Source organism: Neopsephotus bourkii, unplaced genomic scaffold, assembly GCF_033783945.1.
Source record: "Neopsephotus bourkii isolate Nb327-2 ecotype Australia unplaced genomic scaffold, CSIRO-AGI_Nbou_v1 NB_1768, whole genome shotgun sequence".
Lineage (NCBI taxonomy): Eukaryota > Metazoa > Chordata > Aves > Psittaciformes > Psittacidae > Neopsephotus > Neopsephotus bourkii.
In genome coordinates, this window is record NW_026902242.1 from 2,282,742 (window position 1) to 2,297,607 (window position 14,866).

General features: G+C 41.4%; 1 protein-coding gene across 15 annotated transcripts in view; it reads left to right on the forward strand.

The window, feature by feature from the left end:
- Nucleotides 1-14,866, forward strand: part of LOC133225979 (collagen alpha-1(XI) chain) — a 462,534-nt gene that overhangs the window by 298,091 nt on the left and 149,577 nt on the right. For 7 of the 15 annotated variants that reach the window (XM_061378994.1, XM_061378998.1, XM_061378995.1 and 4 more), the window contains exon 1: nucleotides 4,431-4,697. The exons of the other annotated variants lie outside the window; for them this stretch is intronic. In XM_061378994.1, coding sequence (XP_061234978.1) covers nucleotides 4,583-4,697 — 115 coding nt within the window. In that variant the 5' untranslated portion in view covers nucleotides 4,431-4,582. Of the gene's footprint in view, nucleotides 1-4,430; nucleotides 4,698-14,866 lie in introns of those variants that run through there. 15 annotated transcript variants of the gene reach the window in all.

Genomic DNA, 14,866 nt, shown 5'->3' on the forward strand with positions numbered 1-14,866 from the left:
ATGAGACATATATATATATACTGAATTATAACCTACTTAATGTATTTTTTCTTTTATTTATATTTATTTATACACACGTTATGTTTTGGTCCTTGTCTTCTCAAACCTGGGAAACAGGGCAGGCATGAGACAGGGCAAAAGACCTCTCTGAAAGGTTACCTTTGCTTTCTCAGTACTCCTTCTTATAGGACATGGTAAACTTTTATTCTACTTCAAAGTACTTTAAGAAGTGATCAGTTGCAAGGTGTCTATGTATAGGAAGAAGAAGTACAGGCTGTCATGACAAGGCATAAATTAGTTTGCTGTTAGCTATTTACCTTCTTAGTTCTCTCCCTGTCTTAATTTCCCCCAGTTAAAAGGAACTGTGAGGTTGGTAGTATTAGTGTTGTCAGAAACTAACAAACATGCTACAACTGTGTGATATGTGAAGACCTTTAGTTTGTGCCTGCGCTGCCTCCTTGTGCATTAGATAGGCCACCAGCACTCCCCCAATACAAAACAATGCCACAAAACAATGCAAAAAAAGGGACTGTAAGAGGATTTTTATAGTCAAACATCTTCATTCTTAATTTGTCACAAGTCATAATTAAAAATGGAATGTGGCATGTAGATCTCAGCCCACTGCTTCAAGAACATAACTGATAAAAGCATAACTGATCAGGGATACCCTGATAGTAAGATAAACAGTTGGCAATGAGAATAACTGAGCCTGTCCAAACTGTCCCCTGCCAGTTCTCCTAGCCCACGTAGCTGTTTCAAATGGTCTGCAGCAAAAGAAGTCTCAGACTGTAAAAACAAATCACAGAATCGTAGAATAGTTAGGGATGGAAAGGACAAATGAGAGAACCAATTAGATACCAGCAATTAAAGGCAAATATTTGAAAGTGTTTTCTTGCAGAACCACAACAGACTTACAAGTAAAGTTTTAGTTGGCCACTGAGTAAATTCAGAAACAGCAATCAAAATGGAGATTTTTTTTACAGTTCTGGTGTGTAATGGCAGTATCTAAAAACTACACAGAACTGAGAAGCTAATCCCCACCTCAAATATGTATGTCTCATTTTCAGTTGTCTTAAATGAGGAAAATCCTGGTATTCTTAATATGTTCTAGGAGACATATTACACATGACACTAATTGTTTATATATTTTTTTCCTTGAATTAAGTGTAATTATGATTAGAATCATAGAATAGTTACAACAGGTTATGATCCCGAGAAGAAATACATGAAAATAAAAAGGGAATGGTGGGTTGCTGTATGTATTACACTGTGCTGTGCTATAAAGTATCAGTAGGTGACCCTTGAAAGATTAAGGAGTTTGACTGAAATAAGCTCCAAAAACGTCATCTGAATTACCAAGCTGAGCTGGCAATACTGTATGATAATTGATACTTCCTGCTGCTTCCTGAACAGGATGGAAATGCTGTGCTGTTTACATGCTGTTTATATGCTGTAAAATGCTATTTCAGCAATATTTTTCTCTCTAATGAGGGAGGTGCAGAAAGATCAGACTATGCTACAAAACGGTCATGATTAAGACCCAACAAAGTCAATATGACCAGGAAAGATAGTGATTGCTGATTTTCTTCAGTGAACCCCATAAGCTGATGGAGTTTTAATTTTCTGTTTTAACCTGAGGTCAAACACAGCACATTCCCTGAACAATTCCAGACAGAAAACCTTACGTTCACAAATCTGTGGTCCTATGGATTCATAAGCCACAGAGAAGCTAACATCCCAGTCATACAGGATGCTGTAGGTCCTCAAACAGGTCATCCATTTCAGCATTAGAACAGCGTTTACTTTTGTGTATCTTAAGGCTGTGTAAAAGCAGGAAAGAAGGAACTTCAGAGAGCAGTAAAATTTTATCAGACTTATCAAAAGAACGAAGGTAATGAAAAAAATCGTGCTCCTTAACTGTGGCAGATTTCATGTAAATGCAGTCAGTTACATTTCCTCTCATAACAATATAGATGCACAAGGATAAAAAGGAGGGTTGAGGAGTAGAACACGTGAAGGAAGGCAACTGTGAGACATGGAGGTGTGCATAAAAGTAGCAAGGGGTTAGAACACATGCCCTCATTTTCTCTCACAGACAGGTCAGAATTAAGCAAAAAACTATTCAAACAATCCTGATCTCCATTACAACTAAGTAAACAAAACCATTCAAACCCCCACAAACCTATACAAAATAATGCATTAGTTTCTGGTAACACCAATTTCTTTCCTCTCCCTTTGATGCACAGAGAATCCACATGGGAAGGCTTCTTCACCCTTCTTTTCATAAATTGCAACCATAACCAGGCCAATAACCACAGCAAACATGAAACTAAGAAATTAATCCTTATTACTATCTCTGCAGCTCACGCAACATCAACTGATAATGCAGGCTCCCCAAGTGAATTCTTCTGAAGCTCAACTGTAATATATAGCTGGGTAATCTGCGAATATTAACAAAACAAAAGATGATGCATTCTTGTAATACTAGTAGCCTTTTGGTACCTGAGCTAATGAGTACTAACCATGCTGTTCTGCATCAAATTTCTTTTACTGTCATCTGTCCTCCCTAATCAATGGACATTGAGCTATTCCCTTAGCCCCAAAAGTTTGCTGAGTCACAGGGAAAGCCTTGCCTTCATCTCTGAAAACCTTAGACAATGGAACTGGGGGAGTTCAGTGAAGCTGTGAGCTATTATTGGTAGTAGCAAATGGTGTATTTTCCATGATTCTATCTTCAAGAAGATAGAATCATGGAAAGAAATAGTAATTTATTTTATCTATATGCATGTGTTCATATATTTCTCTCCCTTTAAAACTATAAAAAGCAGCTCATTAGCATTTTCCCTAGCAGAGATCTAATTCCACCAATCTGTTTGTAAGACATCTTTTTTTTTTTTACAAGAATTCACTTCACTGAAGCAGTATAACTCATTTTTCTTCCCAATATTAATCATACAACATAAAAAAGCTTAGGAAAGAAGTTAAACAAGGACTAAATACCCACCCAGATAAATCAAAGGAATTAAAGTCATAGAAAAGGTGTTGGGTCATGACTTGTAAGACAGCCATTTATTTTGCAGTATCACTGCCCTTCCCTGGCCCTGCTGCAGCACCTCAATGTCTCTCTTGTAGTGAGCAGCCCAGAGCTGAACACAGGATTCGAGGTGCGGCCTCACCAGTTCCCAGTGCAGGGGCACAGTCACTGCCCTGGCCCTGCTGCCACACTGAGGCTGATACAGGCCAGGATGCTGGTGGCTTCCTGGCTGCCTGGGCACAAGCTGCTCATGTTCAGCTTCATCAACCAGCACCACCAGCTCCTTTTCATGAGCATCCTTCCAGCCGCTCCCCTCCAAGCATGAAGTGTTGCAGGGGGTTGTTGTAGCCCAAGTGCGGGACTCAGCACTTTGCTTTCTTGAACCTCATCCCTTTGGCCACAGCCCATGGATCCAGCCTGCCCAGATCCCTCTGCAGAGCCTCCCACCCTCCAGCAGATCAACGCTCCCACCCAACTTGGTGTCATCTGCAGAGTTGCTGAGGGTGCCCTCGATCCCCTCATCCAAATTATCAGTGAAGATAATAAATAACACTGGCCCTAACCCGGAGGCCTGAGGGACACCATTAGTGACCAGTCACCAAGATGTGACACCATTCACCACCATACTTTGAGCTCTGCCATCCAGCCAGTTTTTTATCCAGTGAAGAATACACCTACCCAGGCCATGAGCAGCCAGTTTCTCCAGGAGAACACTTTGGAGCAGAGTGTCAGTGCTTTATTGCAGTCCCAACTGACAATGTCCACAGGCAAAGGGACACCCGCAACAGGCCTCCACCTCAGCGCCCCGGCTCCCCTCACGCACGCGTCCCCTCCCGAGCATCCCCCTCCCCCCGCTTTCCGCTAGTCTCCAGTATCGCCCCCTCCCCACGCTGCCCCTTTTGGCGCCGCCTGTCCCTCCGAGCCGAGGGGAGCCGGCATTGCGCATGCTCCGGGCAGGGGGTGGTGGGCCGGAGCGGGCAGCGGTGGCGCCGCGGGGGGGATACGTCAGTGGCGTCCCCCAGCTCGCTCCCGTTCCCGAAGAGCCTCCGGGCGGGCTGCTGTCCGCCGTGCCAGAGTCTGCCGGCCGTGGAACGGTCGGTGTGCTGTCGCCGAGGCGGAGGGCGGTGCTGTGGCGGCCGGGGGAGCCGCGCGATTGGCCTCCCCCCGGCAGCTGGCCTGTCAGTCAGGCTGCAGGGGTGGCCCCAGGAGCCGCTCGCCCAGCCCTTGGACGGGGATGAAGGGTTGAGGGGGATGCAGTGCTCTTCGCGTTTGGGTTAAAGCTCTGCATCTACCTTCAGTTTGAAGGCAGGGCACTGGGGAGGACGGGTTGGAGGAGCCTGCGCTAGGCCGGGCACAGAGAGAAAGAAAGAGAGGGAGAGAGAGAGAGGGATAGAAAGATAGGGAGGGAGGGGGCAGAGAAAGAAAACCCCTTTTGGTCTATCACGTATGGCTCTATAGTAGAATTCATCTCTGGCAATATAGGGGAAAGGACGGAGCAGGTATAAACTGAAGGTGCCCGCGTTTGTTTCACGCTTGTGGGTGCCCAGCATGGAGATGCAGAGATGGTCCACAAGGTGGAAAACGAGAAGGTGGCGCTGGGACTCGGCTGTAACAGTGCTCGTCACCTTCGCCATCCTCCTCCGGGCTGGAGAGGTCAGAGGAGGTAAGAAAGCAAAGGGGAGCCGGGGAGTCCAGTGGTGTTCCCCACCCCACCCCTTCAAACTCGGGAGAAGGACCCTGGGCATGGCTGGGGTCGTGTTTCAGAGGAAACCTGTCAGAGCGGCTCCCGGTGCTGGGGAGGCGAAGGGAGAGGGGCCGGATGGCTCCCCTCGAGTCTAAACGGTTCACTGTGGATGTGGCTTTAATGCAGTAAAGGGGATGCACTCGTTGGCTGGGGAAATGAAAGAAATGCTTGTAGAACAGAATGGCTTCTCTTCAAGCACTAAACTCAGTTTTGTGGAGTGCGCGTCCGATTTTCAGTTGTGTTGAGCTTAGTTGTCACTCAAGTTGTCGCTGAAATGGAGCGACAAGTATCTGCCTTCTCCGAGGGGCGAGAAAAGGGAAAGTTGGAGAATGGAAGCCTCGGCTCTGATTTTCTCCGTTCTCCGCCTATTTTTTTTTTCTTTTTCCCGTTTGCAAAAGGTTTCTTTCAGTGGGCAAGAAAGAGTTCTGCAGGACGTGAGGGAGGAGAAAATCCGTTTGAAAGGGGCCCTTTGCCAGACGCTGAGGAGAGCACCTCCCGGTGGTGGCGGGGACCCGCAGGTGGGGTGCGGGAGGCTCGGCGGGCTCAGCCGGACGGTCCGTGGGCTCCACACGCCCGTCCCCAGCCTCCTCCCCATTGTGCAGCCTCGCCGAGGGGATCGAGTGGTCCCTTAGGTGCCCGGGGACCTGGTGGGCAGGGTGCAGTCCGCGATGGTAACTGAAGCCAGACAGCAGCGCGGCAGCTTCACCAGAAACGAATCCTCCCACATCTCCCCCCGCCGCGCTACTCCTCTTGCCCCCCACCCCCCCCACCCCCCCCCCCCCGCGCTGCTCCCTTCCGCACCCCGGCTTTTCGAGATGTGCTCGCACTTTCGTGAAGCTGGAGTGTATGATCCGCAGTGGCGGGAGTGCTTTCCTCTCCTGGAAATGCTACTGCCTCTCCCTCTCTTCTTCCCTCCGTCCCTTCCTCCCACTAGAGCCCGCAGGGGCATCTGGGGGCCAGTCTGTCTGGGGTTGAGCTTTTTATTTTTCGTCCATGAAGCGGTTTAGCTCTCTGAAGGTTTAATTTTCATGCGCTTATTACTTTAACGGGGTATTTTCTTGATCTGGATTCCCACTTTCTGAATTAACAGGCGTCCAAGAGGGAGCGCAGGGTGATAAGTTTCCATTCAAGCCCTTCATACCTGGGTGCAACCTTGACGGTGTCAGATCCATCAGGGCTTCTGCCGTCTGCTGGCCCCATTTCTGACAGGGCTTGGACGGGATCACATTTCATCCCTGCTGCAATTCCACAGACTCCAGGGTGAATTAACCTCACAGAGCTTCAAAGATTCGGCTCCTCCTTACTATGTTGAAGCAGAATTTCTTCAAGAAGCACAATAGATTTTTTTTTTTAATGCCGCTTTTTATGTGACAGATCACAGTAGAGCTGACCTAATTAAGTAGGATTTAGGTATGTTATTTTCACATAACAGATTGGATGCAAATAAAGAGTTAAACTCTAAACCCAAGTAGCCCAGGAAAAATCAACAGAAATTATCTGGTACTTATGGAAATATATTAGGCAACAGTAGCCAGACTAATTTGGTTTTGGTAACTATTAAAAAGCTCTATTAATTTTTTTTCCTTTAGTCTTATGTATAAAGCACATTTCAGCAACCTAAAACTACAGGCTTCTTATGTTTGTAGAAACATTCTGAAAATAACTTAATTCTTGAACTTTTCTGAAATACAGTGTGCTATTTGCTTAGAAACAACAGGGAGCTGTGTGTTTAGGGCTTGATCTGTTATTGAAGTCAGTAAGAGTTTTTCCATTGACTACAGAGAGAGTAGAATTTGACCTAATTTCCCTAATGGAGTACAAGGGAGATGTTTATGAATCGTATTCCATGTATTTTAATCTTATTTAAAGTAGTTAAAAGATAAAACAGGACATAATGATTGATATTTGAAAGTAAGAGAGGGAAAATACTGAGAAATAAAATAAAATAGCATACTAAAATAGGTAAACAGTATGACTAAATGAAAATGCTGTAAAAGCTGAAACTCTGCCCTTGTAAACTCTTAAAATAAATCCTATATTCTTCAGTTATGTGTTCATGAACTACCCCTATGTAAATAAAATTGCATAGGATATTCATATAAAGTGTTAATCATATGGCAGTGACTTCTTTTTAAGACAGCAGATTTCATTCCATGTAGAGAAACCTCAAAAGATTCCTAAAATTCTTGAGTTTTTTCAAGTTTCTTTATTTAACACACACAAAAAAAGAGAAGTATTAGGTGTCTTTCATAGCACCAGGAAAGGGGGTGTGAAGACCTGGTTGGGCTCTTGAGGTATTTCTTCTTTAGACAGAAAATATTAGAGAAGTGAGAAATAACTGAATGGGAAAACTAGTGACTCACATGTGGTCAGCTCAGTGCCCACCAGCTCTTAAGCAGCTCTTTCTAGAAATATTTTTGCTTTATGACTTGGCTAAAGTAAACAAAATTCAGTATTTTAAAAGACATCCTTTGATTTCCTTTCCCCTTATTCACCTTTAATACTAAATGTTTTGGTAATGTGTTTGGAATGAATAAACTCATTAAGTTGAAATGGCATGGCTTCAACAGTATAAATTTTTTCTTTTTTTTTTTTGGCAAGGGCCTGGCATCAATGCACTATTGTGATGCTGATTTAATTTTCATGTGCAAAGAAATGAAAAATCCATCTTTTTATTATTTATAAGCTTTTTTTTCAAGCTAATGGAAATCCAGCTCTCAATCTGAGTGCAAAAATATTTTAAGTATCCTTACTGAAAATGATGCTATGAAGCTATATCTAGAAAATACATGTTGGACCTCCTGTGTAAATGACAAACAGATTTATTTCTGGAATACTTTTTACAGTCATCTTACAAAATGCAAAGGTTCCTTGTGCTTCCCACACACAGGCTTGGAAACTAGTGGAAGTTCTAAGTGCAGAAGGAATGCAGAAATGGGTGCACCAAGTGATAGTAGGAGAGGGTTTTTTTTGTGCATGCACACTTAGCACTTACTTGTAATTGCTTAGTAAGTTACGGTGTGAAGATACAGATCTGTTTCTTGAGTTCAAACTATTTGTCAGTCTAAACTTGTACAAAAAGGTGTTTTAAACTACGAAACCATGAATCACTTCTCAGAACTGTTAGTAATGTAAAGCACTTCTGATTTTAACTGATCAATTCACTTTTAAGGTTGAAAAATAATGTTTTCATTCCTTCATTGTATGTTGAAATAGCCTTATGCGTTGATTTTAGTTTAACAAAACGTTATTGAACTTAAGAAAGAGAGCATACAGAGATTTCTCAGATATTCGCAAAATGAGCAAAAGTGATACAATCATAGAGCAATTTTACTAGATTCTGCTGGTAGACCTAGCTGAAGTTTTTCTGAGTCCCAGGGATCAGCAGGTGAAAGGGTCCAGTTTTCCTAGTACAGTGCCAGAGAGACCACCATGCATATGTCTGTTCTGCTATAGAACTTAGATTTATTTATTTATTTTCCAGTATTTTCTAAGGTAAAATGATTATTTCAAGTTCAGCAACAGACACCTGACATAAAAAAAGAGACTGGTATGTGTTATGGATTCTATAGAGCATGAATCTTTGCATTTAATTTAGGAGACTTTACAAGGATCCCAGAAAGGGCTATTATGGCTGCAGGAAAACTGCCTTTTTATTACCTCTGCAGAAAAGTTTCTTAACTTCAGTTTTGTGTATGTGTTTACAAATGTAATTGCATATAAGTACATATAGAATATCCCACAAGTATTCAGTGTTTTTGGCTTGAAATAATACTCTGCCTAGGAGCTACTATTGGGATGTCACTAGAAAAAAAATCTTTGATGTAAGACCTTTCCTGGTGCTATGGTGTTTTCACTAAAAAAAAAACCAACAAAAAACCAAAACCAAAAAAAAACCAAAAAACCCCAAAAACCCGTTGTTGGCAATATTGGTGTCTGTAGCAGCTGGAAAAGGTTGGAAAGGAGTTGTCATATTCAGTTTTACAACTGTCTTGCCAGAAGTGATTTGGGCTCCTCCAGATAGGGCCCGTAATTCTAATAAAGGTGCAGCGTAATAAAAGAGCCACACCATTACTACTGAAGTTATACCTAAACCACACTGGAGCAATTATGTTTTTCCCGGATTTGTTCTGTACAGTGGTGAAGAGTAGGGTTTCCATCTGCCAGCAAGATTTAGAAGTTGCTTTGCTTTTCTCTGTAGAGCTGTCTGCTGCTTTTCAGCAGAAATCCTCCCAACACTGGTTAATTTATCATTGTTCTGAGTATTTGTTGTTAATAGGGAGGAATAAATTAAGCAGAGCTTGGGAGAAATCTCTGATGTTCTAAGAATGTGAAATCTCTAAAGATTTGCCCTCTGGATGGACACAATAGAGAGCAGTGGCTTAAACGGAATTAGGTGAACACACATGCCTGTTGCAAGGGCTTTGAACTGTACTATTCAGTATTAAATAGCAAGTTTACAGACTGTAAATGTAAAGATTAATTGTTGACTTGGCTATTACAATAGTAGTAGAATCTGAAAGAAATTCTTTTTAGAACATTATCACACATAAGGGATTATAAAACCCTTTGTAAATTCTGGGTCTGGGGCTTCACTGTATGTTGAAGTGTTAATGCATACAGTATATGAAATAGAAGTTATTTGGCAGAGCTGATATTACGGAAGTGAAGTGTTTGCTGCAAAGCAGATTGAAAGCTGTATTATAAGATGATTAAACAAATGAAGATCCTGATCCTGCTATGAATTATGTCACTGGCAGTTAAGCTTTGTCTACAACACAAATTAAGTCTTGAGTCAAATTACGGTCACGTTGTTAAAGTATTATTGCAGTCTAAGTTTTACCTACTCTGCCCCTTACCTGTGTTTTTACTCAAATTATCGTAGTAACCTGATCAAACTTTCATAGGTTATATATATATGTAAAAAAAATAATCAAGGTTTTACAACCTTGTGATCTGTGTAATTCCTGCTAATATCACTAGGATACGGAATCGAATCCAATTTCCTTGCATTCCTTTCAAAAGGGTGGCAATACCTTTGGCATTAGTGAAAATATGGTCAAAGTTTTTACTTGCATGATTTAAAAAAAATCATGTAGTTGTTTATCAAATTAAAGAGGGTTACTTTAAATGGCACCACTTGTCAGTTTTGTTTTGCCTTTTTTTTTGCCTATAGCTGAAAATATGCTCCGTGTTTGAAAACTCTCAGTCATTAGAAGATATTTTTGAAGTCTGTTTGTATTATTTCTGACTAAATACGTTGATCGACAAAGTTTTTATGTCGGCTCAATCTCTTTCAAGTTTAATTGCTGAGGGAACGCCTTATTTCCTCCTATGGTAGTAACCATTTTTTTAGATTGTGTCTCTTTTTTGATGTGGTACTAGAATACTCAAAAAATGGAGTAATTATTGTTCTGATTTTCACAGTTGGAAGTACTGTCTTCCCTGTTGGTACAAGAAGAACTTTTTGAGTCTTTAGCAGAGGCTTCAACATAGACACTTGGACTGCAGTTCTGGTATAATGGGCTGGGGTTTAAAATAGGAATAACTCCACTGAAGTATTGAAACATGTTAAAATACTGTAAAACAATAGATCAATACAGGTCTGCACCAGATGATGAACTAGTCAAATCTTTTGTGTGTAACAAGTGAAACATTTTATGGAATCAGGATCAGGTCCTTAGTGATTGATTGTGGTCAGTGTGGCTGAACAAGTGGCAAGGTTTATACTGTGCAGGTGTTACAGATTGATCTTTAAAGAGACACAGTTAGTACCAAAAATGCATCCCGTATATGCATGGACTGTCTCTATTTGCAATACTGTTATGTATGTAGCAGATTTTGCAGCATAGGAAGTCAGTGAAAATTTTTGTGGAAACAGCAGAAGTAGCTAATTCTTAGCAGTTTCATACAAGCCTTACAGGGCAACTAGTCAACAATAGGCCATTTAAAGCATTCCTGTATGCATCTAGATAATCTTTAGTTCTTGAAGTCATTAAACATGAAAGCCCTGCAGTAACACCTTCTAGAAATGTCACTAGCCAAGATCCAAATTACTTAATTCATCTAAAAGTTAATATGTAGGAAAATTTTTAACAGCTAAAACCAACCTTGAAGTATGTCTCTAGAAACATATACATGGGAAACAGATATTCACTTAATCTCATAAATTTATATTTAGGTACCTGTGAAAAAAACAGCTTGATTTTCAGGAGCACTATGTAATTACTTCAGGCAGCTTAGTTGGTTCCATTTTTGTACCTGGAGGATGCTCTGTAGCTCAGTTTTGCAGCCCCCAAATGGGAGTTCATTTTATCCGGTTCTGAAAGTCCTTTGGTTATGAGAGGTGTTGAAACCTTCACAAAGCACACCACTGCACAACTAATGCTTTTGGATGCTTGCTTCCAGAACAGTCTTCTGTTCCATGTTTGGGCTCTCAGTAGAGAGCTGGGAGACAGGCAGTTCTCAGACTGTCCCAGAGGCCTGTGAGGAAGTGCACATCTGCCTGGAGCTAACCCAGTAGCCTGCCTGAGCCTCTTCTGATGCTTAGACACCTATGGCAGAACTACAGGGAATTGCTTAGGATAGAGAGATCAGAGCCTGCAATGGAAAGCTAATAGAGGCCTATCTAAGAACTGGGAAGCTCAGTGAAGCATTCTGGGCATGACATGCTTTTGAATTCCTGCTCTGTAGTAATGCTTAACAGATGAAGTACATGGTAAATTGGCAAGTACAGGTAATAATAATTACATGGATCACTGGTTTTATTTTACACATAAATAAAAATTTATAAGGATAAAAATAACAAGGGTATTCCTACCACATTAGAAATAGTACACATTTCTAGTAATAAATGGGTCTTGTCTTGTCTCCTGAAGATCAACAAGCTAACAGTCTTAACAAATCCAGATCCTAACACTTCTAGTAAAGACTTCCTTGATAGTTTGGTAAAGGGGCAACATTTATTACTCTTTCTGCTTTAGCAAACTTAGGTCTAGCTGGTAAATGTAAATGCTTGCTAATTGTTTATAGAATCAGAAACTGGGCTAATAATCTTTGAGAAGGAATGCAAGGAGGGAAAAGTTAGCGGGTTTCACAGTAGGAGAACTGCTGGAACAGCTTGACAATTGGAAGCTAAATGAAGCTGTATAAAACTTAGACAACATCTGTACTGAAGACTGTTTTTAAAAGAAAAACATTTCTCCCTTTTTCTGTTCTCATAGCACTGTTCTGAGAGTTCAACAGCAGAAACTGAAGAACAGTTACCCCTCCACATTAGTTGTTCTACTTTATGAGAATATTTTCACCTTTTATATTCATTAAGCCTTGGACTGTCTAATGTGTGTGAATTAGAAGACTGCATCATAGGTTATTTTTACCCACCTATAGAATACATGGAAGGTCCTTAGAATGAGCACGTACAATGACTCAAAATGTTAAGAAAAGTACATAAACTAAGTGACTGTAGGCTGTTATGCCTTTAATAGGTAGCATAGTTTCAAAAAGCTGTGGAGCAGAGAGTACCTTGTTTGTAAATTTCCAAATATATGCCTAGAAATCTAACATCCAGCCTATTTTGAAAAGTCTTGTCCACAAATATAAGGAGTCCCTTCATAAGTACCCACCAAGTATGCATATTTTAGCTTACAAGGCTATAATAGCTTCTACTCTTTAAATGATCTGTCACAGTGAAATAAAATTGGACTAAACTTTGAAAAACCGCTTCATTTCACATTGAAGATTAATGTTTCAACACTCTTTAGTTTTGTGGTGGTTCCATTGGAACAGATTACTGGCAGAACGAAGCATATTTCCATGGAAAAATATGAAGTAAAATAATAGTAATTTAAAGACATTAGTCTTCCTAAATTTTGCTGATAATTCTTTATACTGGGCCAGAGTAAGCTCTTTTCTGCTTCAGGGTTGTATCTCACCACTTACAAGTTATTGTTTGTAGCTAAAACAGGTTATTTGTGGAGTCATCATTGATAAGTTTTCACTTTAACTAATCAAAAGAAAGACATTGCGGAATAATTATGATGACTCAAAGTTATTTATTGTCTCTGAAAAGCACATACTGCTGTTTATTATAGAAATGTTTATTGTATTCAAAAAGGGAAAACCCATAGTTACCAAAGGTATTAAAAGTACAGCAAACAGTTGCACACTCACTTTACTAAGGTATATGCATAAAGAATACCAGCTCTTCCCCCCCCCCCCCCCTTCAGTTTTGTTATTATTTGCTTTTAAAGTATGACCCCCCAGTACGTAGTCTGGGAGCATCTTATAAATTATGGAGGTGAACATAGCCTTAAAGTAGGGAAGGCTCATTGGGTGTGAGCTATCATAAGCTTAAGAGACCAAGACCCAGAAATTACCAGATCAAAATCTAAATCTAATAGGGTTTCAACTTCTATGCTTTATTAGGTATTTAAACAGAAAGAAAAAACATTTTAGTCTAAATGAGTCATCCCCTGAACAGTTTCTTATGAGAATTAATTTTGTAACCAGAAGTTGTTACCACAGTTTTGCTTTCAGGCCTGACAGTGAAGACCTTCCTTCTGAAAACGCAGATGGTTGATTCCTGTCTATACCCTATCTTCAATAAAATTATGTTTTGAACTGTTTGGTTCAAATTAGTCACCGAGCACCTTTAATTACGGCTAAAATGGCTTTGCTGTACAGTTCATAGAAAGAGGTGTTGATGGTGGGGGTGCTGATTGACAGACCTGAACATGAGCAGCTTGTGCCAAGGCAGCCAAGAAACCGCCAGCATCCTGGCCTGTATCAGCACCAGTGTGGCAGCAGGGCCAGGGCAGTGACTGTGCCCCTGCACTGGGAACTGGTGAGGCTGCACCTTGAATCCTGTGTTCAGGTCTGGGCCCCTCACTACGAGAGGGGCATTGAGGTGCTGGAGCAGGGCCAGAGAAGGGCAATGGAGCTGGTGCAGGGCCTGGAGCACAGGTGTGATGGGGAGTGGCTGGGGGGCCTGGGGGTTTTAGTCTGGAGAAGAGAAGGCTCAAGGGGGACTTTATCGCTCCCTACAATGGCCTGACACAAGGTTGCAGTGATGCGGGGTCGGTCTCTGCTCCCAGGGAACAAGGGATGGGACAAGAGGAAATGGCCTCAAGCTGCACCAGGGGAGGTTTAGATAGAGCTGAGGAACAATTCCTTCCCCAGAGGGTGCTCAGGCATTGGAACAGGCTGCCCAGGGCAGTGCTGGACTCACCATCCTTGGAAGTATTCCAAAGCCCTTAGTGACTTAGGTTTGTGGTGGCCTTGGCAGTGCTGGGGTAATGGTTGGACTTGATGATTTTAAATGTCTTTTCTAACCTGGTTGATTCTATGAAAGAGAAGTTTGTATAGCCCATCTAAAAAGGCTCAGGGCTATGTATTAATTTCTCATTGCAGCTTCTAAGTGGTTTGCAGCATATTCTGTGTAGAAGAAAATCGAAGGTGAGAAACCTTCTAGATAAGGCCAGTTGTCCATTCTGACTTCCTTGGTTATCTTTCAAGGAGTAATCAAATTCACTCAAAAGAACTCCAGTGACTAATATCTTTTCAATCTGTATATATTCCAAGGCTGCTGAGTACCACTGCATGCATCTGTGATAAGATCGCCCTAGATGTCTGACCTCTTAAGAAATGAGTAAGACAGGAAGTGCTGTGTGAGACACATAGTAATGGGAAAGTTGTCGTGGAATTGACCCATAAACTGCTTCTCAATACAGCTTTATGTAGGAAAGGATGGTTAGAAACCTGCCTGATAACCCACTAGCCTGTGTAAGTCAAAAAAGAATTTCTGAGGAAGCACTCACAAGTATGCAGATTTTTTTGATGCAAAATTTCTAGTAAAATAGCATCCAGGTAATTGTCTATCAATGAAACGAATTCAACACAGAATATGTCAAAAGATTTGTGACAGCAACAGACTTAAATTAGTAGTAAGACACTGTGACTGGAAGTTGATAGTGTGCTAAGAAACAGGAGATCAAGTGTTTCATATGCTGAAGTATAAATTTGTTGACATACCCACTGGCTGCTTAGAGTGATATGGGACAAAACATTATACTTACGTGCAACAATGC